A 26105-nucleotide genomic window follows, 5' to 3' on the forward strand; every position below is an offset into this window, starting at 1 on the left:
GTGAATCAGTCAGTCCTCATTCCCTTCTGTCCCTTCCGTTCAGTCAAATCAGTAGCAATTCTGTTTGGCTCTGCCTCTAATATACAGCCCAAATTGGTCCACTTCTTTCATCTTTATTTTTACTGTTCTAAGCTACCATCAATTTTGGCCTAGCTTATTGTGATAGCTTTTAAACTAATCTGTTTCCATTTCTGTGCTCTTCAATGCTTTCTTTTCACAAAGCAACCAAAATGATCTTTGGAAAACATCAGATCTGGTCATGCTCCTGCTTAAAATTTCCAATAGCGGGACTTCCCTGGTGGTCCAGTGGTTAAGAATCCGCCTTCCAATGCAGGGGATGCAGGTTTGATCTCTGGTCGGGGAACTAAGATCCCACATTCTGTGGGGCAACTAAGCCTGTGTGCGGCAACTAATGAGGCTTTGCGTGCCACCACTAGAGAAGCCCGTGCGCTGCAATGAAGACCCAGCACAGCCAAAAAAAGAAAAATTTCCATTAGCTTTCTATTCCACTTAGAATAATATCCCATGTCCTTACCATGCCTACAAGCCCTTAAGTAATATTGCCTCTGCTGCCATCTCTTTTTAGCCTCATGATGGGGGGACTACCCCTGACCCCCGACTTGTAACAGTTTAGTCACTTCCATTGCTTGACCTTGTCAAGATCTCAGGGTCTTATATTACACCCGTTGTTTTCTCTGCCATGTGAGGTCTTTTCCTAGTTTTTGTTATTACTATGTAACAAATCACAGAATTAACAGGTTATAGTAGCACCCATTTATTACTTCACAGATTTTGTGGGTCTGGGCTAGCAGGGTCCTCTGCTCAGGACCATGCTGAAATTAAAAGTGTTGGCAAGGACTGGAATCTCATGTAAGGCTTGGGGTTCACTTCCATACCCATTAGGATAGTTGGAAGAATTTATTTCCTTGTAGTTGTTGGACTGAGATCCCTGTTTTCTTGCTGGCTGTTGGCTAGGGATTGCCCTCAGCTCCTAGACGCTACCTTTGGGTCCTTGCTGTGTGGTCCTTGCATAACCTCTAAGTCAGCTTAGTCTTTAAGAAAGCAGGAGAGGGGCTTCCCTGGTGGCGCAGTGGTTGAGAATCTGCCTGCCAATGCAGGGGCCACGGGTTTGAGCCCTGGTCTGGGAAGATTCCACATGCCGCGGAGCAACTGGGCCCATGAGCCACAACTACTGACCTGCGCATCTGGAGCCTGTGCTCTGCAACAAGAGAGGCCGCGATAGTGAGAGGCCCGTGCACCATGATGAAGAGTGCCCCCCGCTTGCTGCAACTAGAGAAAGCCCTTGCACAGAAATGAAGACCCAACACAGCCAAAAATAAATATAGAAAAAAAAGAGAAAAAAAAAAAGAAGAGTACCTCTCTGATTCACTGTGTTTTAAAGAGCTCACCTAATAAGTTCACACCCACCCAGGATAATCTTTCTTGATTAACTTGAAGTCATCTGTGTAGTTACCTAGTCATAGGAGTGATATTCCATTATATTCACTGGTATATTAAGGGGAAGGAATTATACAGGGTACGTGCACCAGAGACAGGAATATTGAGAGCCATTTTAGAATTCTGCTTGCAACAGTTTGTCCTCTGGCCCTGAAGGATTCACACTTGGTATGTTGTTTGTTACCTTTTATACCTAGACATGTTTGGAGGCCAGGTGTTTTTTTCTCAGTTTTGTTCTATTGTTACTGATCTGTGGTAGATACTCAACTGTTAACATTGAAAAAGCAGCTAATCTGCTTTTCTTTCTCTTGTTTCCATTGCCAATTAATAAATATGAAAAGAAACAATCTTCAGAATTGAACCCAGTACTACAGAGTCCATGATAGAACTGATGACTTTAAAAAAATGCACAACATGAGAATTGCGAGTTAAGTTTTATTTGGGGCCAAAATGTGGACTGCAGTCTGGGAGACAGCATTTCAGAAGCTCTGAGAGACTGCTCCAAAGAGGTGATGGTGGGAGCCAGGTAATATAGAAGTTTTGTAACAAAGGGCAGGTAGTCTGAACGTCAAAAGATTATTGTTAATTAAAGAAAACCAGATATCTCAAGTTAAGGAATTTAGTGCTTTTCTGTGTATGGGAGGATGCAAGAGACTGGGCTCACTGAAATCATTCCTTTGGTATGCACCTCAGCTTTCTGGGGCCAGTATTCTGTGTTTTCACATCCTGAGTTTCCTCAGGGCTCATGGTAGGGAGTGGCTACAGTCTGATGGCTGCTAGATGGCAGGTATTTTTAAAAAAAATTTTATTTATTTATTTGGCTGCATTGGGTATTGGTTTGTGGCACATGGGATCTTGGATGTAGCATGTGGGATCTTTCGTTGTGGTGCATGGGCTCTTCGTTGCGGTGCATGGGCTCTTCGTTGCGGTGTGTGGGCTTCATGCTAGTTGTGGTGAGCAGGCTCCAGAGCTCGCGGGCTTGGTAGTTGCGGCGCGAGGGCTCTCTCTCTATTTTTTTAAAAAAAGATTTATTTGTTTATTTTATTTGGTTGCACCGGGTCTTAGTTGCGGCAGGCAGCCTCCTTAGTTGTGGCATTTGAACTCTTAGTTGTGGCATGCATTTGGGATCTAGTGCCCTGACCAGGGATTGAAGCTGAGCCCCCTGCATTGGGAGCTCAGTCTTATCCACTGTGCCACCAGGGAAGTCCCATGAGGGCTCTCTTAGTTGTGGCCCACAGCCTCTCGAGTGCGTGAGCTCAGTAGTTGTGGCACTTGGACTATTGTAGTTGTGGACCACGGGCTCTAGATCGCACTAGCTCAGTAGGTTGTGGTGTGCGGATTTAGTTGCCCCGTGGCATGTGGGATCTTAGTTCCCTGACCAGGGCTCGAACCCGCATCTCCTGCATTGGAAGGGGGATTCTTAACCACTGGATCACCAGGGAAGTCCCGGCAGGTAGTCTTTTCAGCCCTGAGTTTCCTCAGGGCTCACCGGCTCACAGTGGAAAGCTGCAGATGTTGATGACTGTGACATCCTTTGTTTAAATATTACATTTATCAGAACAGTCCATGATAGCGTCTGTTTGCTTGAGTGTTTAAGTATTACTGGAATCATGAAATTGCCTTTTTTTTAAATGTGAAAAACAACTTGAATATCTGAAGTTCCATATGGTTCAACCTAATAAGTGTAGCTAGGAGTAGAACAAAGAGGAAAGTCACTTTCTCTTTTTCTTGGTTATGGGAGGGGATTGGCAGTGATAATGTTGAAGAGACTTTGAAAAATGTCATGATACATAGTAAAATTTTCTAGTATCCACTGTAATGTTCCTTTTTAGTTGACTAAACCAGCTTTTATTTATTTCCCAATATCTGTAATTAAAAATATCTCTAGATATTGGGAAATAAATGACCTGAAGGAAGAACGAGGATGATATACATGAAAAACTAATCAGAAGGAGAAACTACTTATCCATTCAGCTGCTAGAGGATCTCATAGAGTATTGAAATTAACCAAGTAAGAAAAGCTTTGGAATCTTTCCAGTCTACCAGAAATTGAACTTGGTCATTTCCATGTGGGAATTGCAGCTGTTGGAATGCTTTTAGATGACTAAATAAACTTCATCTTGGGATAAAAAGTTAAGGGATGGCTTCTCAGACATAAACCATGTGCCTGTTTAACCTTTATATTAATCATTTTTTGCTGAAAACATTAGTATTTCTTGATAGGAATCCTTTGTAATTCTTTTAATAAAGATTTAATTAATGTGTTTTTTTAAGTGCTTTGTTTTTATTGCATATAATGTGCAATATATGCATATATTATGTAGATGCAATGAATAAAGGTATAATACTTTATATATGTGTATATAATGTTTAACAATATATCTGTATTCATTCAATGACTATTTGTCTAGAATTCAGTCACAGGTCTATACATGAGTCCTTCCTTAAAACAAAGTTTATTCTCTCTAGATTTGCTGATTAGAATATTCTGAATAAATTCATCAGAGCTTTACTGTTCTCATTTTTTTTCTTTACCCTTTTCCTTCTGTTGGTACATAAAGTGGCAGAGGTGGAAGAACACCATGGCAGTGTATAAGACATTCAGAGCAAATGTGCGTGCCTACTTATTGTATAATAAAAATAATGTCTCGGGCTTCCCTGGTGGCGCAGTGGTTGAGAATCCGCCTGCCGATGCAGGAGACACGGGTTCGTGCCCTGGTCCGGGAGGATCCCACATGCCGCGGAGCGGCTAGGCCCGTGAGCCATGGCCGCTGGGCCTGTGCGTCCGGAGCCTGTGCTCCACAACGGGAGAGGCCACAACAGTGAGAGGCCCGCATACCGCAAAAAAAAAAAAAAAAAAAAAAAAAAAAAAAAAAAAAAAAAAAAAAAAAAAAAAAAAATAATGTCTCTTTCTGGAGCAAAAGGCAGCATGCTTACTGCCCATTATAAAAGATTCAAGTTCCCTAAGTGCAGTGTTCTTTCAGGTAATGCAAGTCACCTTATGTGCACTTGTCATCTGGCCCTCTTTGTGTTGCCCTGGGACTCAGGTTCAAAGTGTGGCGCAAAAATGCTCATACTCTGGCTACTGTTGTTGAAAGTAATAAATAGTCCTTTGTTTTGCCAAAACAAACAAACAAACCCGGAAAGTTCATATTTGGTGATGATCATGAGGTACCCCTAGAGCCAGATTCACACACTGGCTGCCTGTGTACTGTTTTTTTTTTGTTTTTTTTTTTTTTTTAATGCCTGTGTACTTAATCTATAGATGTGCTTTATTTGGCTTGTACAGTGTTTTGGAGGTCAGGAAAATTTCATGTAAAAATCTTTATATTTAGTTTTCTTGAAAACTTGGAAGATACTGCATGGCTTATTTGGAATTCCTGAATGGCAGCACTTGGCTACAGCTGAGTATCTGAGTATCTACTGCCCTATGGGGGATGGGTATTCTGTCCAGTTCTCCATAGTCCCTACTTCCTGTTGCTTAAACCTGGCCATTTTTCCCCCACATCTGTTTTCCACACGGTATTTTCATTGCTCTGGGGTCATGAGATAATGATCATGTTCAGGAAACTTTAATTTTTAAATTACTATTATTTGAAAATTGTAGTTTATGTATTACAGCCTTTAATTGGCCAGAATATTTTTTCAAATCAGGTAATTTAGTGCTGAATAAATCAACTTAAAAATTTATTATTATTTATTTTATTTATTTATTTTTGGCTGTGTGGGGTCTTCATTGCTGCACGTGGGCTTTCTCTAGTTGCATCGAGCGGCAGCTACTCTTCGTTGCGGTGCATGAGCTTCTCATTGCGGTGGCTTCTCTTGTTGTGGAGCATGAGTTCTAGGGTGCACGGGCTTCAGTAGTTGTGGCGCATAGACTCAGTAGTTGTGGCTCGTGGGCTCTAGAGCGTAGGCTCAGTAGTTGTGGTGCACAGGTTTAGTTGCTCTGCAGCATGTGGGATCTTCCCAGACCAGGGCTCAAACTCGTGTCCCCTGCATTGGCAGGCGGATTCTTAGCCACTGCACCACCAAGGAGGCCGTCAACTTTATACTTACTGACTCATCTTAGTTTCCATGGCCTTTATGCTTTAGCTTTAAACTTTCAAAAGATTCTTCAAGTTACATTGGTCAGCAACCACCAAATATCATTGATTTTATAGGAGATGATTTTAGGTAGAACTCTTGAATGAAAATTTACTAGCTAGCTGAAGTTTCCACTAAGATAAAATTTTAGAGGTTTTCTTTTAATTTATTTTCATATTCTTACTCCTCTTGTAGAACAGCAATATAACTAGTACCAGTGTAACTAGTATTTTACCCCAGGTCCTAAGTAATTTGCTTGTTTTGGTCTGTAAGCTTTTTTAGGGAGTGGAGGAGGATTATAACATACATGCATAGAAGTGCATAAAACGTAAAAGTAGAGTTTAACAAATAATTTTAAAGCAAAATCTGTGTCTCACCTCCCAGGTGTAAAAAAATAAAACATAATGTGGCCTTACCTGATCTTAACTCCTTGTCTTCCCAATATATCTGCCTTAAAAAAAAATTCCTGCTCTTATTTACAGTGTTGCCATCCATTTATGTATTTCTAAATTAGTATAGTCAAGTTTTGTTTATTTTGGAACTTTATTGGAATCATACTCTGTAGTCTTCTGTGTTTTCTTTCACTCAGTATCATTAATGAGTATCATTCAAGTTGTGATGTGTTGCTGGAGTTTTAAATTTGATGTCCATGTAGGAAAATATTCCATTATTGATCCATTCTCCTGCTAATGAATGGCTGTGTTATTTCCAGTTTTTGGTAGTAAGAACAATGCAACTATGGACATTTTTGTACACGTACCTCGGTGCACATTTTCCTGTTTCTCACAAATGTATACCTAGGAAGCGCTAGGTTATAGGGTATGCTTGTTTTCAAGGTTACTAACTAATGCCAAATTCTTTCCCAAAGAGCTTATAGCAATTTACGTTTCCACCAGCATATGGATGAGAATTCTGGATGCTCTACATTATTGCCAATGCAAAACTATAATATCTATAAAAAGTAAATGTTTCTTGGGCATATATAAATACAGGACACACACACACACTCTGCATACCACAAAATGGTTGATTAATTTTGCTTAAGATGAATATTACATAAAAGACAAAAATCTTTTTAGCTTTGGAGGTGGTTAAGTAGTTGCCATAGTTAGCTATTTTCTACTTCTACTCCCAGCCTCCATAATTGAGACGGTACTAATAATAAATAATGGGAAAACATGTATTTTTCCCCACTACATGAGAACTTCTTGTCACTACCTTCAAAGGACATGGATTATAGCAGTATGATCTGAAATGGAATAAGTTAGCCAGAGAGGAGAAGAAACTGTAGCCAGAGACTAGAAAATTCAAGAATCATTCATCTAGGAATATTTTGAAAGAAGATATTCAAAGTTTCACGTGACTTTGAATTTTATCCTCAACAACTTCATTAGCCCTTGTGCCATTTCCTTGGGATAGGGTTGTGTTACCTACTTATATTTTGTAATTTCTAATTGAAGATGGTATACCTTTTTCCTGGGCAAAGATAGTAAGCTCTATAGTACACTAAAAGCAAACATGTAGTATGTAATGCAGTATGACACCTGTAATAAGGGGTCTTTTTGAATTAAATAGATCACAGTGAAGGCCAGAGATTTATTGCATGTAGTAGATTTTTTGGGGAGAATTTTTAAGAATGACATGATTCTCCTATTATTTTGATACAGATTTATTTTCTTTGGTTTGCTTTTATTAGTAGAAACCTCCAAATTTGGGAGGGAATATTCTACTAGAATATACAATACCAAAGCATTCCTGCAATTTGCCTACCCCTTTAGGAACCAGAGAATGCATACTTCAGGGATATTTGCCTATGAAGGTTGTTTTTCACTGGTGCTTGCTTTAAGGAAAATTTTAATGTTAGCAGTAGCATGTGCCTTGGCTAAATGCCTTTTCTCCTTTTGTCAAACATCTGCATTTCATGGGGTGATAACAATATTCTAAAAAGTGCACTTAAGCAGTTTTCAGGGAAACATGAACACTAATCTTTTTTTTTTTAATATTTGTGTATTTATTTTTTATCTTTGGCTGTGTCGGGTCTTAGTTGTGGCATGCGGGATCTTCATTGTGGCATACGGGATCTTTTGTTGCAGCACGCAGGCTCTTCCTTGCGGTGCACGGGCTTCTCTCTAGTTATGGAGCACGGGCTCCAGAGCCCGTGGGCTCTGTAGTTTGTGGCACGCGGGCTCTCTAGTTGCGGTGCGCTTAACACTAATCTTTATCTGAAATCATTGATTTAGTTATTTTGGTCTTTGTCAGTAGAATATAGAAGAATTTCTTTGTAGTTCTAAAGGGTGTATCTTTTCTTTTTTACTCTTGATTGTTTCACATATTCATTTCAATTAGTGGCAGTTCACATCTATGTTTTTTTTGTTTTTTTTTGTTTTTTTTTGCGGTACACGGGCCTCTCACTGCTGCGGCCTCTCCCGTTGCGGAGCACAGGATCCGGACGCGCAGGCTCAGCGGCCATGGCTCACGGGCCCAGCCGCTCCGCAGCATGTGGGATCCTCCCAGACCGGGGCATGAACCCGCGTCCCCTGCATCGGCAGGCGGACCTCAACCACTGTGCCACCAGGGAAGCCCTCTATGTATTTTTTATGTCTTCAGTTATGTTACTTTATTTTCTCATTATTTGCTATTTCTACCTTTTTTGCTCTCATATATTTAAGTTCCTAGTTTTTGAGGTAAGATTATTTCTTCAGGGTATGTATTCCAAAATGGAATCATTCTTTGGGTGTGGTTTTAAGGCAGCTGTGATGCATTGCTCTGTAGTTCTGGGGACATGGTAAGCCCATTCACAGTATCCTGTCTATATCCTGTTTCCTTAGATCCTTGGCAATATTGGGGTGAAGATTTTTTTAAAAAGCTCATTATTTGTGTTATTTGTGATATGCATGTAGTAATATATTTTATTTATTTTTAAATTTTATTGAAGGATAGTTGATTTATAATGTGTTAATTTCTGCTGTATAGCAAAGTGATTCAGTTATACATATACATTCTTTTTCATATTCTTTTCCATTGTGGTTTATCACAGGATATTGAATATGCTTCCCTGTGCCATATAGTAGGACCTTGTTTATCATTCTATATATAAGCGTTTGCATCTGCTAACCCCAAACTCCTACTCCATCCCTCCCCAACCCGCCTCCCTCTTGGCAACCACAAGTCAGTTTATATCTGTGAGTCTGTTTCTCTTTCATAGATATGTTCATTTGTGTTGTATTTTAGGTTCCGCATATAAATGATATCATATTGTGTTTGTCTTTCTCCTTCTGACTTACTTCACTTAGTATAATAGTCTCTAGGTTCATCCGTGTTGCTGCAAATGGCATTATTTCATTCTTTTTAATGGCTGAGTAATATTCCTCTGTGTGTGTGTGTGTGTGTGTGTGTGTGTGTGTGTGTGTGTGTGTGTACCACATCTTCTTTATTTCCATGTCTTGGCTGTAGTAAATAGTGCTGCTGTGAACATAGGGGTGCATGTATTTTTTGAATTATAGTTTTATCTGGGTATATTCCCAGGAATGGGATTGCTGGATCATATGGCAACTATTTTTAGTTTCTGAAGGAACTTACATACTTATTTCCATAGTGGCTGCACTAATTTACATTCCCAGCAACAGTGTAGGAAGGTTCCCTTTTCTCCACACCCCCTCCAGCATTTGTTATTTTTAGACTTTTTAATGATGACTATTCTGACTGGTGTGAGGTGATACCTCATTGTAGTTTTGGTTTGCATTTCTCTAATAATTAGCAATGTTGAGCATCTTTCCATGTGCCTATGAGCCATCTGTATGTCTTCTTTGGAAAAATGTCTATTTAGGTTTTATGCCCACTTTTCAGTTGGGTTTTTTTTTGTTGTTATTGAGTTGTATGAGCTGTTTTTGTATTTTGGAAATTAAGCCCTTGTTGGTTGCATCATTTGCAAATATTTTCTCCCAGTCTGTAGGTTATCCATTTTGTTTATGGTTTCCTTTGCTGTGCAAAAACTTATGTTTGATTAGATCCCATTTGCTAATTTTTGCTTTTATTTCTATTGCCTTTGGTGGACTGACCTAAGAAAACATTGGTATGGTTTATGTCAGAAAATGTTTTGCTTGTGTTCTCTTCTAGGAGTTTTGTGATGTTGTGTCTTAAGTCTTTAAGCCATTTTGAGTTTATTTTTGTGTATGGTATGAGGGTGTGTTCTAACTTCATTGATTTGCATGTGGCTGTTCAACTTTCCAACACCACTCTTGCTGAAGAGACTGTCTTTTCTCCATTGTATATTCTTGTCCCCTTTGTTGAACATTAACTGACCATAGGTGTGTGAGTTTATTTCTGGGCTCTCTATTCTGTTCCATTCATCCATATATCTGTTTTTTGTTCCAATACCACACTGTTTTGATTACTGTAGCTTTGTAGTGTTGTCTGAAGTCTGGAGGGTTATGCCTCCTGCTTTGTTCTTTTTCCTCAGGGTTGCTTTGGTACTTCTGGGTCTTTTATGGTTCCATATAAATTTTAGGATTATTTGTTTTAGTTATGTGAAAAGTGTCATGGGTAGTTTGATAGGGATCAAACTAAGTCTGTAGATCGCTTTGGGTAGTATGGCCATGTAAAAGTATCTTTTAATATTCATTTATTCTTAATAGAAATTTGAAAAACATTTTTCCATATTATGATTTTTTGCCCTGGGTAAATTTAATCTTTGATTGTTTTGTCAGAATGAATTGGAGAATTGACTTGACATTTTGTTTATTTTATTTTATTTTTTTTTTTTGCGGTATGCGGGCCTCTCACTGTTGTGGCCTCTCCCGTTGCGGAGCACAGGCTCCGGACGCGCAGGCCTAGCGGCCATGGCTCACGGGCTTAGTTGCTCCGCGGCATGTGGGATCTTCCCGGACCAGGGCACGAACCCGTGTCTCCTGCATCGGCAGGCGGATTCTCAACCACTGCGCCACCAGGGAAGCCCTGACTTGACATTTTGTATAGCTAACTTCTTTTACTTTCTTTCATTGTGCATATTTTTTTCCTAATGTTAAAAATGTGTGTCCATTTTGATGCTTTGCTTTAGTAGAGTATCAAAATAATTTATTCTAAAGCATGAGAAACAAGAATATGAATTTATAAAGCCTTGTTGGTGAGAAATTTGCTTGTAAGATCCCTTCATTTCTGGTTATTAATTTTCTAAAGTCGATGTTTAGATAGCATTCTGACTTTTATCCTTTGAAAAATTGCCCTGATGTGATTTATAAATGCTATAACATTTCATGGTAAACCTCATGCCCTTATAAATGTAATTTTCACTCCAAATTGGAAACAAAGTTTTTCAAGGAAATCATAAAGCTATGTAAAAAGCAGGGAAGAAATTAAATACAATTAATTTCAGTTTTAAACTTTGGTCACATTTTAGCATATTCGTGTCTCTTACTAGCCTGTAAGCTTTTGACTGTAGTTAGTTCTCCGTGATTCCATTTTATTTCAGCTTTGGGAACAGGTAGCTGAGCCTTTAGGCATTTATGCCTGTTTTAGATAGACATAATGGATTCTAGGGTTAGATTATCAGGGAGTAGACTTTCTTCAGAGCCTCTGACTGATTGTGTGAATTCCAGGAAAATCTAATGTCATTTGGAGACCACTTTCATTTCTCTCTGGGTAGAGTTTTTAACTCTGTGGTAGAATTCAGGGGATCTAAGAACTTGGGTAAAATAGCTAACTGACTGTTGAACTATATTAGAAAATAAAAATGATAGGAAAAAAAAGAAACACCTGCATGCTTTCTTAAGATCTTTGTGTATCTTCTTACAGATCTTTTTAATATGACATGTATACTTGTGAGTATATTATATATATGCACACATATATAGATGTAGATACACATATAGAAATATATATACATGTACATGTGCATGCATGTACATGTATATTTAGATGTATTTTTTTAAAAACAAAAATGAGATTATGCTCTATAAGTAACTTTTTGGTTCAGGTTTATTGAGGTATAATTTACCTAAAGTAAAATTCACCTTTTTTAGTATACCGTTCTTTAGTTTTGACAAGCACAAAGAGATATGTAATCTGCACTACAGTCATGATACAGAACAGTTATGTCATCCCCCCAGAATCTCCCTGTGCCCCTTTCGTAGTTATCCTCTTCCCTTGTAATCATTTATTTCTTTTTCGTTCCTTTTACAAAATATCGTATAAGTGGCATCGTACAGTATGTGGTTTCTAGTCTGGCTTTTTTCCTTTAGCATAGTTTTTCCTTTAAGATTTATAGTTTTAGGTATGGCTCAAGAATCTTTTATCAAGTGGATGAAAATATTCATGTCTTTTTTTCTAGGAATTTCCTTTGTTCAATTTGGAAATTTTAAGCCTTTAGTCAGTCTGGCACTTACTTTAGTATAAAGTATGAGACAGATACTTCCATATTTAAAAAATTAGCTACTTTGGCAATATTTATTAAGATTGAGTTACTAATACTCTTACTAAATTGATTTCCTCACAGGTAACACAAGTAGCAAGACAGCCGGGACCCCCAACCCCTTCCCCTTACTCGGCACATGAAATAAACAAGGGGCATCCAAATCTTGCGGCAACGCCCCCGGGACATGCATCGTCCCCTGGACTCTCTCAAGTAAGAAAAATCTTTTTTTTCCTAAAAGAAATTTCCATGTCAGAGCTGAATTTCTATTTTTCTTTTTTTTAAAAAATTATTTATTTATTATTTATTTTTGGTTGCGTTGGGTCTTTGTTGCTGTGCGCGGGCTTTTTCTAGTTGGTGATGAGCGGGGGCTACTCTTCGTTGTGGTGCGCAGGCTTCTCATTGCGGTGGCTTCTCTTGTTGTGGAGCATGGGCTCTAGGTGCGCGGGCTTCAGTAGTTGTGGCTCACGGGCTCTAGAGCACAGGCTCAGTAGTTGTGGTACACGGGCTTAGTTGCTCCGCGGCATGTGGGATCTTCCCAGACCAGGGCTCAAACCCGTGTCCCCTGCATTGGCAGGCAGGTTCTTAACCACTGTGCCACCAGGGAAGCCCGAACTTCTATTTTTCGAAAGCAAACTTTTAAGCAAACATACAACATTACTTGAAGAGTAATTTCTCTTTTCTCTTATACATTTTTTTAGAGACACCTCCCGTGATAGTGACTACTAACAGTTTTACACATTTCATTTATGGAGTCATTCAAAATAAACTGTCAGTGATATTTAGCTTTCCTTTTTGTTGTTTTAGAAATTAGAGTATGACTCTATAAAGTTCATTAAAAATCTCATAAAGCACTCGTTTGCCTTTCAATGTGTAATCTGTTAGTCTCCCTTTTGGCTTTTTGGTGGAGTGTTGGTGGTTATTTTCTACTTTCGTAAAAGATACGGCTGTCTTTCCCTCTTAGTATTGATAATTTTAGAGGGCTTTTTTGTTTGTTTGGTTTTATAAATAGATTATTGGAATTTGTTAGGCTTAAAATTTTGTTGAACTGTTAAAGAATAGTGAACTCCTTAGTTTATTTCCAAGTAACAGGCACAGGAGACACTGAAACTGTTTTAAGAAGATGTTGCTGTGGATCCCCTGCATTTTAAGCCATTTCCCAAGAATTAACTTTCAGCTTGTACCAACTCACCATTACATGCTTGTTTGGTCTTCCTTGTGGTTAAGAGTGGGGTAGAGTTAAGAAGTCTCTTACTGGAATGTAGAGAGAGTCAAGCCAATAACCTTGAACCAAGCTGTTTGAGATTGTCATTATTTACATGTAAGAAACATTCCTTTTAATAATGAAAATTAATATTATAACATTATTTTCAATTTGGGCTTTTATATTTTAGGCCTTTAAGAGCTTGAATAATAAGAGGAAGAATTACTGAAAATAATGCTAAAAGCTGGTGATTATAAGTTAAGGGTTGATTAATGATAGTTTAAACTATAGAATGTTTGGAGAAGGAATGTACAGCTTGCCAAAGCATGACTGAAATAGCGCTATTCAGGAATATGTAAATTAATTTGGGCTTAGTACTATACTTAAACTCGGTCTAAATCATTCTTGCTTAACTTTGAGTTTTAAAAGTAAAATAAGTCAAAATGAATTCTCAATTGTTTAGGATGAGTTTCCGGTGTTGGTTTTCATGGCACTGAACAGAACCACCCATGCTATTAATCAGGTATGTTGGTCTGAGTCTCAGGAGGAAAGAAAAACTGTAGTAAGTTGATTAGGGAAAGTTTAATATAAAGTATTATTAAATATAATAGGGGATTGGAGTACTGAGGGATTGGCTAATAAGAAAGAGAACTCTAAATGATATAAAAATTACAAATATAAGGAGTAGTAGCTGCTTCTCCTGGGGCCAAGATGGAGTCCCCATGGAAGAGCCTTCTTCTCCACCCTGTTAGCAGAGAGTGCATGGCTGTGGCATACCTTATAGTAGAGAAGTCATTGTAGTGTCATACCAGTGGAACATGCCAGAAATTCTGGAATTTGCTGGAAATTCATCTTATGGAGTGTTGAGGAAAGCTGGCTTCTCTAGCACCGGTTACTTCAGCAAAGAGCTGCTGCAGTACACAATGGCTACAGGCTCCTTACAGCATCTCTGCCACAGGCACTTCAGGTAACCTTGAATCTGCTGGATCACAGGTCCCATGTGGTAGAGCAGCTTGTGTTGCAGCCTAACTGCAGAGCCTCCTTTTGTTCTTTCCCTCAATCAAAACTGGAAACCTCCCAGATGACTTTGTAGGTAGGTCGAGGTGTATCACACTCAAATGTAATGTATGTTCTCTCCAAAATCTAAAAAAGGCCTGTCTAACCTTGTGCGTCTTTATTTCATGCTACTGTTAGGAGACTGCTCCCCCCACCTTGGGCTGAGATCTGGCATGATGTGGTTCTCTGGTAGAGAAGTTGCTGTGGTGCCACATCAGTTGAACTTACTAGAAATCCACCCTCTGGAACTTGCCAGAATTCTGCCTTCTAAGGTGCTGAGGGAAAATTCTTCACAGGGCTGTTTCTTCTAGGAGGCACTCTGCTGCAAAATGGCTTGAGAGGGTACCAGGGGTAGCTGTTAGTTACTGGGTACTGCTGGCTGCTGCACGTTGCAGCAGAATCCTGACACTGAAGAAGCTGCGCCCTCTAGAGCAGCTGGGCACTGGGGCAGTCAGGTTCTGGAGAAGCTGTCTGTTCTGCAGGAGCCTGCTGTGCATGCCCACAGGAACCAGGAAGCAAAACCCTTTCCTCTGCAGTATCTTTACAGTGCCCTCTACTGACAAAGCTTTACATTGTGCCAGATGCATTTTCACTGTACTGGCAGACAAGTTGAATTTTGAGCTGAAAGGCAAGCAGTCGATAACTGGCACATAAGGGGAATAGCTTAGTTTTCCATTTCAAATTTTTACTGTTTCCAGTTGTGATTTGACCCCAGCAGTTGGCCCAAAGCCTTTAAGTGTTCTGAAAGACGGTGCTGCTTGCAAATGCATAGTTTGCATTTAAGAAAGGATGATCTAGCAGTGGTCTCAGTTGTTGAGCCCACAAATGCCTTTCTGTATGCCATTTTATTAGTTTCTTTTAGAAATCAGAGTACATGAATTCCAGGGAGAAGAGTCACCAAATATCTTGCTTCCCTTTGTGGTCTGTTTTGTTATCATCTTCCTAATCTGATGGATAAACCCAGTAACTCACATCTGATTTATTACCCCCCTTTTATCCCCTGCCTTTCAGAGACAGCCTTATATGGATTCATTTGTCTCCTAACAATATTTTAACATCTGTTGACAGAGTGAGGAAGTTTTTCTAAATTGGCATACCTGGAAAAATGGGGAGTTCTGTAGGAAACTCAGTCTCCTTAGGTTTATATATATTTTTAAATTAATTAATCAATTAATTTTTGGCTGCATTGGGTCTTTGTTGCTGCGCGCGGGCTTTCTCTAGTTGCAGAGAGCAGGGTCTACTCTTCGTTTTGGTGCGCAGGCTTCTCATTGTGATGCCTTCTCTTGTTGCGGAGCACGGCCTCTGGGTTCATGGGCTTCGGTAGTTGTGGCATGCAGGCTCATTAGTTGTGGCTCGCGGGCTCTAGAGTGCAGGCTCAGTAGCTGTGGCGCACAGACTTAGTTGCTCCGCGGCATGTGGGATCTTCCTGGGCCAGGGCTCGAACCCGTGTCCCTTGCGTTGGCAGGCAAATTCTTAACCACTGTGCCACCAGGGAAGTCCCTCCTTAGGTTTAATAGTTGACATGTTTGTAGATCATTATGGAAAGTAGAACCTTCAAAATAGAGGGAAAAGAATTAGAGGCTTGGAGTCAAAACAGACTCCAGGTTCTGGGACTTGGTCTGTGACTTTCTGGTTATATGATGTTGAGTAAATTATTTGATATCTCTAGAACTTGGTTTCTTCTTCTGCTATGTAGGAGAGAATTAGAATTCTACCACTCTTTAAGAGGATTGTTATGAAGACTGTAAAATTCTGCCTCAGAACAGGACATGCTAATGCTTTCAATAAGTGAAATTTGTTATTTTTGTGCCTGACTTGGTTCTCTTCAGGATATTATGAGTGTGTGTGTGTGTGTGTGTGTGTGTGTGTGTGTGTGTGTGTGTGTGTCTCTAATTTGGCTACCTGTCTGGTATTAGTGTGAAGTTTAGAAGCTCTCTCCAGGAGTTCGAGATGTCTCCCAGGTCTTTGCTTATCCCTTCCAGGATAAAAGTAGAGGCCAGGCTTGGTCATTTTCTGTTGGAAATAGTGTGGTTTATTCTTACACACAGAACTATTAGATTCAAATCAACTGCAGAAAAGATTAGAGAAACTTCTTTAACCACATGTCCTTTTTAAAAAAAATAAATTTATTTATTTATTTTTTGGCTGCGTTGGGTCCTCATTGCTGCGTGCCGGCTTTCTCTAGTTGCAGCGAGCGGGAGCTACTCTTCCTTGCGGTGCACATGCTTCTCATTGCTGTGGCTTCTCTTGTTGCAGAGCACGGGCTCTAGGTGTGCGGGCTTCAGTAGTTGTGGCATTCGGGCTCAGTAGTTGTGGCTTGCGGGCTTTAGAGCACAGGCTCAGTAGTTGTGGCGTGCGGGCTTAGTTGCTCCGCAGCATGTGGAATCTTCCTGGACCAGGGCTTGAACCCATGCCCCCTGCATTGGCAGGCGTATTCTTTTTTTTTTTTTTTTTTTGCGGCACGTGGGCCTCTCACTGTTGTGGTCTCTCCCGCTGAGGAGCACAGGCTCCGGACGAGCAGGCTCAGCGGCCATGGCTCACGGGCCCAGCTGCTCCGCGGCATGTGGGATCTTCCCGGACCGGGGCAAGAACCCGTGTCCCCTGCATCGGCAGGAAGACTCTGAACCACTGCGCCACCAGGGAAGCCCGGCAGGCAGATTCTTAACCACTCTGCCACCAGGCAAGTCCCATGAAAACATTATGAATTCTATATTTTATACTTAAAATTAGGCAAACTTTGCATTGTTTCGTCTTGTGTCTTTTAAAAAAACATCGGGAGTTTGTTACTTGAATTATCTTAAATTACTTAAGCAAAACAAAAGTGTTTCATGCTTGTTGCTTAATTGTTGGTACACATTTGTTTTAACTCAGTTAGTTTTCTCATAATGGAGCTAAATTACAAAATAAGGAGTCCAAACTGGCAGTGATTATCAGGTTCAGTGTCTAGTTCTTTTCTTTTTTCTCTTGGTATCCCTGTCTAAACTCTTAAGCTATGTTCACAGTAATCATTGAGAAGACATGCTCAGGATAATGCCAAAGAAGTGGAGTGGAACATGTTTTCCACCCACTGTTCCTGTTCATTTGGTTCCTCTCTTTTTCTGAGAGCTCAACTTGGTCATGTTAAGTAGTAGACTGAGATGGTGATGGTATGTGATCCACTGGTTAGATTCTTTATTGTCTCTGGAAATGCTAAGCAAAGGACTTCTTCACTGAGGATTAGTGATTGATCATGGTACTTACTTTAACGTTACTATTTTCATTATTACAAAAGAATATGATTAAACAACTCATGGTCCCTGCAATCTTTTTACTTTATCCAACTTCCAGACTTCGTTTTCCTTTCAGAGGTCTTGTTTTACTAAGGAAAAATACTCACTATTGCCTCACAGTTGTTGATTGATGGATTGTTTCAGACTTTGCAAACTGCTTTATCTTTCTTATTAAGTTAAACAGTGATTTTATTTACTGCAAGCAAGTTTTTATACTTTTTTTGATTTTTAAAATGTCTTTCATGAAGAAAATAAATTCTGAGTTTGGCAACTCTGACAGCGTTGCTAACCAGGATAAGTAGAGGAAGCTTTGAAAATGTTTTTCACATTTCATTGTTGAAATAGATGAATGTTGACATTCCTTAAAAAAAGAAAGCAAAGCAAAATTTATTGTTTTTTATACTTGCCTTCTCCTGCATGGAACATATTATGGCTGTCTAAAGCAGTCTTTGAAGTGACTGGTGTTTGGAAGCTGCATTCATGGCACATGAAGATTTGATGTAACCTCCAGAAACTGCAGTACTGACTGCATTTAGTTGGTCCTGTTGCCAGATCTTCTGTTTTGTTTTCTTTAGTTGATAATATATGTACATACTTAAAAATTTATACCTATTGAAAATTTCATCAGCAAATACTGTCATTAAGCAGTTTACAAATTAACATGCCTTTACAAGTGTCATTAGTATAAAAGTAAGGCTTATAAAAATTTAAATCATTTTATACCTATGGTTTCATCTAATATATGCTAAATAATTGTGGTAAGCTCTTTCCTCTCATTGTTGAGATTTATCTTAATGTGGTCATATTTGATAGAGAATTTTAGCTCTTTTGTCTTTTTTTTCTTTATTAGCAAAGACAGTTGCAACCATATTTATAAAGTAGGACTTCACCAGATGTTTTCTGAATTTCATCTTTTATAGTCTTATAGCTTACCATGAAATATGCCTAAAGGCATATTTGTTTGATTATGCTTCTCTTTGCATTGCATGTAACTGGAAAAAATTCCCAGTGATTTTCTTTCAAGATATTTGTGGTTAGTTTTTAAGTTTTGTTGTAAGAATGATAGTTAAGTGCAACTATTATTCAGACTTTCTGTACCCTAAACACCAAGTTTCAGATTCTGTTTGGGAAATCTATAAGACTGGAACCTATATTTTGAAATATCTAAGTGTGAAGAGTGAAAGTTTTAAAAATGAATTCTACATTAATTCAACACAGTTTTAAAAACCAAAGATGGGACTTCCCTGGTGGCACAGTGGTTAAGAATCCACCTGCCAGTGCAGGGGCAAGGGTTCGATCCCTGGTCCGGGAAGATCCCACATGCCATGAAGCAGCTAAGCCCGTGTGCCACAACTAATGAGCCTGTGCTCTAGAGCCTGTGGGCCACAACTACTGAGCCTGAGTGCTACAACTACTGAAGCCTGCACGCCTAGAGCCCATGCTCTGCCACAAGAGAAGCCACCGCAGTGAAAGAAGCCCGTGCACTGCAACAAAGAGTTGCCCCTGCTCGCCGCAACTAGAGAAAGCCCGTGTGCAGCAGCGAAGACCCAGTGCAGCCAAAAATTAATTAATTAATTAAAAAAAGAAAAAGAAAGAATTTTCTAAGAACCAATCTGTAAGAACTGAGTGATTTCACAAGCATTTTTTTCGTTGTCTTTGGTGTAAGCTCAGTTTTTGTTGATGATGTTGTTTATTTTCATCTCAGTTCTGTCAGGGGGAAAGGAAAAAGGTTTAGGATTTTATCTGTTTCACGTTTAAGGAGTTATTTCCTCTGGACATGTCCTGGGAGGCGCTTCTTGATTTCTCTAGCTACCACTCATCTGTTTTAATAGGTAGTGCAAAACCTCTTCCAGAGTTTCCCTTGCAGGTTTACCTCTTTACTTTACTTACTTCCCGTAGTTGTAGAAGAGAAACTCATTTCAGCTCCACCAGTCTGTTTTTTACCTTGCAGTGACATTATTTTTCAGATTTTTATGGTTTTGAAAATTGCAGCCTCAGTTCACCTACAGAAATTAGCATGTGCCAGTAAATCAGGGGATGGGAAATAGAACAGAGAATTAGGAAATGGAATGGTTTGACTATTCAGTTCAGAGTGCTTGTGATTTTTCCTGCAAAAATTTATATTCCATTTGTCTTAGTTAGCTCAGGCTACCAAAACAAAATACCGTAGACTGAGTGGCTTAAACAACAGACATTTCTCACATTTTTGGATGCTAGGAAGTCCAAGATCAGGTGCTGGCTGACTGATTTGGTTCCTGGTGAGAACTTCCTTCTTGGATTGCAGAAGGCTGCCTTGCCTCCTTTCTATGTCCTCATATGGTGGGGGGTGGGAGGAGAGAGAGAGAGAGAAGCAAGCTCTCTGGTGTCTCTTACAAAGGCACTAATTCCATCATGAGGGCCCCACCCCCATGACCTCATCTAAATCTGATTGTCTCCTGAAGTCCCCATCTCCAAATACCCCATCACATTGTGGGGTTAGGGCTTCAATTTATGAATTTTTTGCAGGGGGCGAGGGAGGCACCTCCATCCATAGCACCATTTATGTGATTCAAAGAGCTATGGGGGAAGTGGGCAGATAGGACTACTGGGAGAAAGGTCAGCAGAGGGGATAAGTACAGTAGACATGTAGAAGAGTCTCCTGAGCTTAATCAGGCATATAGGTAAATGTTCTTATCCAGATTAATTGAGGCGGGGGTTCAATTTGCATGGATGTGGGAGAAGGGAGAGGATGAGCTTAATACAGGCTTATTTGTTTTTATCAGTGATCAAATGAGAAAGTTTACTTGTATAAGAAAGCTAGCATCTTTGGGACTTCCCTGGGGGTCCAATGGTTAGGACTATACACTTTCACTGTTGAGGGCTGGGGTTCAATCCCTGGTCAGGGAACTAAGATCCCACAAACCTCACAGCACGCCCCCCCCCCCAAAAAAAAAGAAAGCTAGCATCTTTATAGAACTAAGAGTCTTGAATTTCAGTGACTCCATACTCAGTGAAAAGCAGACAACACACACATCATGTATAATAGCCTTGTGGTAGGTCATTTTAAATTCTGTCAAAGAAGAGTTAAGGAGAGGTTGTTATATTTAAATCAAGTAGAATCGATTAACTATGAACAAAGAAGATTATAGATTGATTGTTCAGAAAATAAAGTGTTCTAATTTACTTACCAAGCTAACAAACTTTTTCCTTAATGCATATATTAATTTACTGTCTTTTTTTTCTCAAATTTCCAGTGATGCTGATAATTAAGTAACAGGAAGAGCTAGATCTGATTGTAAAGTTTTCATTGGTTGATAAACCCTCATTTTTTTCCTCTCTGAGGAATGATAAACTCTCAAGCTACCTGAATTCTCTCACTCTTGTATGGTATCTTTACTGTCTGCCAAGTGTTTTGTTCCTTAGGTACCTAAGTAGGTGATATGTAGAAGAAAGAATTTATGTTGCCAATATTTTGTTGTATTTCACCAGCAAAATAAATCTCCTTTTCAGTTTCCTGTCAGTGATACTCCATTTTCAGGTACTACACTATATTACTCAAGACTGTTTATTACTTCAAATTTTATTACTCCTCATCACCATTAAAATTGCCCATCTTCTTTTACAGTTTAGTTCCAAAATTTTGACCTGCCTGTTTAGTATAGTTGACGACATGACAGCCTAATTAGCTTAGCAGTACAGCTGTTAAAGTATTGTCAGGAAAAAAAGAAACGGCACTATTTCAAATAGAGGGGATCTAATACATGAATTTGTTAAACTAGCTGATTGATTCTCAAAGGGACACTGAAGTAATCCAGAGATTAATAACTACAGGAAGCAGCTAACGTCCCTAGAGCTGCGGGAATGAAAGAGGAGACATGGTGGTGTTGTGAGAACCTAGGAGCTTAGAGGAAGTTTCCTTTAGGGCAGTGGTCCCCAACCTTTTTGGCACTAGGGACCAGTTTCATGGAAGACAGTTGTTCTATGGACCCGTGTGTGTGGGGGGGGGGGAGGGATGGTTCAGGTGGTAATGCAAGGGATGGAGAGCGGCAGATGAAGCTTCCCTTGCTCGCAGCTTGCCTCCTGCTGTGTGGCCCGGTTCCTAAGAAGCAGTGGACTGGTACCAGTCTGTGGCCCGGGTCTTGGGGACCCCTGTTTTAGGGGACTGTTGGTCAGACTTGTGAGAAGGGAGTTTTACTGCAGCTTGGCCATCAGAAACTCAGTAGGTGAGAGAACAAGGCGAGGCTAGTACTTTGAATATCAGGTGTGCACGCCTGTCTGCTGCTGGATCTCTAAATGGCTTTCAGAGACTAGAGATCTGAATGGAGTTGGTGTCTGGAGCCATATTGACAGGCGGTGAAAGCACCCTTCTACTTACAGGGTGGATTAGAGCTGAAAGACAATAGGTAAGTAATGGGCACAAATAATGGTAAAAGGTTATATAGTTACCTTAATAATAAAGAATAAGCTAGGACCATAAATCCCATGAATTTAAAGGGAAAAGTAAATGTGGTAAAACAACATTGTTGGTAACTGTAATAATAATGACATTAAATTCCTCTGTTAAATAGTCACTCAGTTTGTCAGAAACTGAAATCTAGATATATGCATTTAAACATGACAGATTAAAAACAAAAGCAGGAAAACATTAAAAGGAAAATGCTAATAAAAAGAAAGCAGGTATAAGCAGCCTTTAGAAGTCAACGTAGAATGCAAGGCAAAAAACTATATGGGAGAGAGATAATTCCTACAATATAAAAATTTAATTTCTAGAAGATGTAACTTTACAAATTCTTATATACTTAATAATTGGTTCAGAATATATATGAAGCAAATGTAATGTTGAAATTGACAAATTCATAATCATTGTGGGAGACTGACATCTCAGAAAAATGGACAGATTAGTAAGCAACCATATAGATCATGGGTTGGCAGACTAGGACCCAAGGGCCAAATCTGACGCCTCTCCTGTTTTTGGTAAGTAAGTTTTACTAGAATACATCCGTACTAATTTATTATGAATTCTGCTTTTGTGCTACAGTTGACAAGTTGAATAGTTGCTACATATTTTATGCCCTACAAAGCCTAAGGTATTTTCTATCTGGACCTTTACAGAATAAATTTGCCACCCCCTGATGTAGATTAGCAAACTAGAAAGACCAGATAGTAAATATTTGGGGGCCAGATGATCTTTTGCTGTTGCTGCTTCTTTTTTAACCCTTTAAATATGTAAAACCCTTTCTTAGGTGCTAAGGGCCATCCTTTGCCAACCCCTGATACAGATAAATGACACAGATAGTAAAAACTTGTTTTTATATAAATATATATTAGCACAAGAATGTATATATATTTCAAATATATATATGAAAGAGAAATTTTGTACACAGCCAACCAAGACAAAAATAATTGAGGATATCAGTGATTTGAACATTATAATTATCAAACTTTAAAAAAATAGAGAAGCTGTTTTACCAGTTCAAGTTAGAGAAACTATTACAAAGGCTATGAATAATTTGAATGAAATAATAATTAATAAATCTGTTTTAATTTTTTCTCATTCAATTAAGACTATGCTTTATTTTTTCAGCTACTCAAGGAGTATTTATAAAATTTAATCATGTTAGGCTACAGAGAAAAATGTTACATTCCAATCATATTTATATTTTTTTCTAAATATACTTCTATAGAATTTAGAGCTTAACAGCAAAAGAAAGACAAAATCTAAATTATGTTTAAGTTGAAACTCTACAGAATATAATTGCTGTTTTTAAAAAAGCTTATCAGATTTATAATTTATTTTAGTTGAACATAATCATAATATGAATACATATAATTATTCATAATATTTTTCATAATCTTAAACATAATGTTGGAGTAAAAATAATAACAAAATCAGTTTATTTGGAAATTTATAAAACAATTGACTTAAAGATAAAATAAAAATAGAGGGCTTCCCTGGTGGCGCAGTGGTTGAGAGTCCGCCTGCAGGGGATACGGGTTCGTGCCCTGGTCTGGGAAGATCCCACATGCCGTGGAGCGGCTAGGCCCGTGAGCCATGGCCGCTGGGCCTGCGTGTCCGGAGCCTGTGCTCCTCAGCGGGAGAGGCTGCTGCAGTGGGAGGCCCGCGTACCACAAAAAAAAAAAAAAAAAAAAGTAAAAGTAGAAAACATTATCTTTAGAAATGAATGACAAACAGCACTTGGTATCAGAATTTGTGCGATATGCATAAAGTGTTACTTAGAGGAAAATGTGTAGACTTAAAGGCATATATTAGAAGATAGGAAAAGTTGAAAATAACCAGTGATCTCAATGGAAGAGTGTATACCGATGAAAAATTAATCAATCTAAGAAAGAGACGGAAAATCTTATTTGAACCAAAATTCAGGATTACAACCCGGGAACAGCATCTCAGAAGGCTCTGAGAACTGTTCCACCTGTTAGAAGTCAAGGGACAGTTATATGTTTTTTGAGACAGAGGGCTGGCTGTACATCAAATGCCCTATTACTGACAGTTTAAATAATCCAGATCATCATTATGGTGGGTCATGTGACCCCTTACAAGATCAAGAAGGAATGCTGTCTCTTAAGGTGTTTGTTGTCTTGTTGATGCTAAGAGAATGTTGCTCTTTATGGCTGATGGTAAAGGTTTGGTGAGGCAGATACACAATGCACAGTGAGGGGAGAGAGGAGGCCAAAGGGTAGAGAAGATTTTTTGTTTAAATTTCTCGTCTTGCCATAAAAATATGACTTTTATTTCACAGCTGTTATGTTGTAATTTAAGGATTGTAGGTTTTATTTTCATATTCATATGTAGTGTACCTCGTTCTGATGTTGTTGACTGTAAATACTAGCTATAAATTGCCACGCTGCTTTATCTGTTTTAATACCAGGAATCAAGAGCTTTTATATCGTAGTAACTAACTCTCCTTATAGTATTTCTAGTTTTGAATGGCCAACTTGTGTCTACTGTCATTCAGAATATGCTCCTTTTGATAACAGCAAACTTGATGATGGTGTCAGTTAAATTCGTGTGTGTGTCAGTAAAACATTTGCATGTCATTAGTGATTAGTGATGTTGAGTATCTTTTCATGTGCTTATTGGCAATTTGTATGTATTCTTTGGAGAAAATGTCTGAATCCTTTGCCCATTTTTTAAAAAAAAAATTTATTTTATTTTTTGGCTGCGCTGGGTCTTCGATGCTGTGCGTGGGCTTTCTCTAGCTGTGGCTTCTCTTGTTGTGGAGCACGAGCTCTAGGCATGCAGGCTTCAGTCGTTGTGGCACACGGGCTTAGTGGCTCCACGGCATGTGGGATCTTCCCGGACCAGGGCTTGAATCCGTGTCCCCTGCAGCAGCAGGCGGATTGCGCCACCAGGGAAGCCCTGCTCATTTTTTAATTGGATTTTTTTTTTTTTTTTTTTTTTTTTTTGCTGTTGAGTAGTAGGAATTCTTTATACATTCTGGATCTCAATTCCTTATCAGATACATGATTTGCAAATATTTTCTCTCATCAGTTGCCTTTTCACTCTGTTGATAGTGTCCTTTGCACAAAAGTTTTTAATTTTGATGAAGCCTAATTTATGTTTTTTCTCTTGTCTGTGTCTTTGATGACATATCCAAGAAACCATCGCCAAATCAACAGTTACTTCTTTACACTAAATGTAGTGTAGACTATCGCATTTCTTCTTAGCTTTAAAAATTTTACACACATGGTGATTTTCTCCTTTCAGGAAATAGTAGCATGTTTAGAGAAAAATGTATTGAGTTATCAGGAGGACAGGCATGTTTGGAAGGAACGATGGAAATACTTACTAGTAGGTGACCAACAGCTGCCAATAATAACCCCACTGGATTGAGAAAAATCACTGAAAGTCCAGCTGCCATGTTCAAAAAGACACTGAAAAATTCCAAAGGCTGTTAAGGTTCACAGAGTGTATCAAGGTTCACTTTGGGAGTTAGAGAAGTTGAATACAAAAGTGATGACTCAGAAGCCAGCTGGCTTATTTACATAACCATTTGGCAACGTTTAAGAAGGGAGGGAAGTAGCAAAAGGACAGAAGGCAGGCCGACCGACCGGCAAAGAAATAAGTATCAAGGACCTGGAAGGCATTATTCTACTATCTTCTCCTTGATTTTGAGTGATTGTCTCTTAACTTCCGCAGCAATGAAATTAGGAAGTATAAAACCAAAGGAGGAAAAACACTGTTGAAGTGCATATTAGAAAAAGGGACTATAAAACTTTGTCTAATTTATAGAGAAGATGAAAGCTATCAAAAACCTGGATGCAGGGCTTCCCTGGTGGCGCAGTGGTTGAGAATCCGCCTGCCGATGCAGGGGATACGGGTTCGTGCCCCGTTCCGGGAAGATCTCACGTGCCGCGGAGCGGCTGGGCCCGTGAGCCATGGCCGCTGAGCCTGCGCGTCCGGAGCCTGTGCTCCGCAAAGGGAGAGGCCACAACAGTGAGGCCCGCATACCACAAAAAAAAAAAAAAAAAAAAAAACCTGGATGCATACAAAAGGCATCCTTTACCAAATCTTTGTGTTCTGCTTAGTTTGAATTACTCCAAAAAACCTTAAGGAATATAGGTTTCTTGAAGAATGACCATCCCTAGAGGGTCTTTGAAAAAGACAGTCTCGCACTAGAAGGTATTGCTG

The 26105-nt window shown here is 39.2% G+C and overlaps 1 protein-coding gene across 40 annotated transcripts in view; it reads left to right on the top strand.

Moving 5' to 3' along the window:
- The window catches only part of EIF4G3 (eukaryotic translation initiation factor 4 gamma 3), a 378557-nt gene that overhangs the window by 118516 nt on the left and 233936 nt on the right, over positions 1-26105 (top strand). For 20 of the 40 annotated variants that reach the window (XM_067015865.1, XM_067015938.1, XM_067015942.1 and 17 more), the window contains 2 exons: positions 12032-12160; positions 13615-13674. The exons of 3 other annotated variants lie outside the window; for them this stretch is intronic. In XM_067015865.1, the coding sequence (XP_066871966.1) occupies positions 13639-13674 (36 nt within the window). In that variant the 5' untranslated portion in view covers positions 12032-12160; positions 13615-13638. The remainder of the gene's footprint in view (positions 1-12031; positions 12161-13614; positions 13675-26105) is intronic. 17 more of the 40 variants (XM_067015920.1, XM_067015745.1, XM_059053055.2 and 14 more) reach the window with 1 other exon arrangement.

Source organism: Kogia breviceps, chromosome 1 (genome assembly GCF_026419965.1).
Source record: "Kogia breviceps isolate mKogBre1 chromosome 1, mKogBre1 haplotype 1, whole genome shotgun sequence".
Lineage (NCBI taxonomy): Eukaryota > Metazoa > Chordata > Mammalia > Artiodactyla > Physeteridae > Kogia > Kogia breviceps.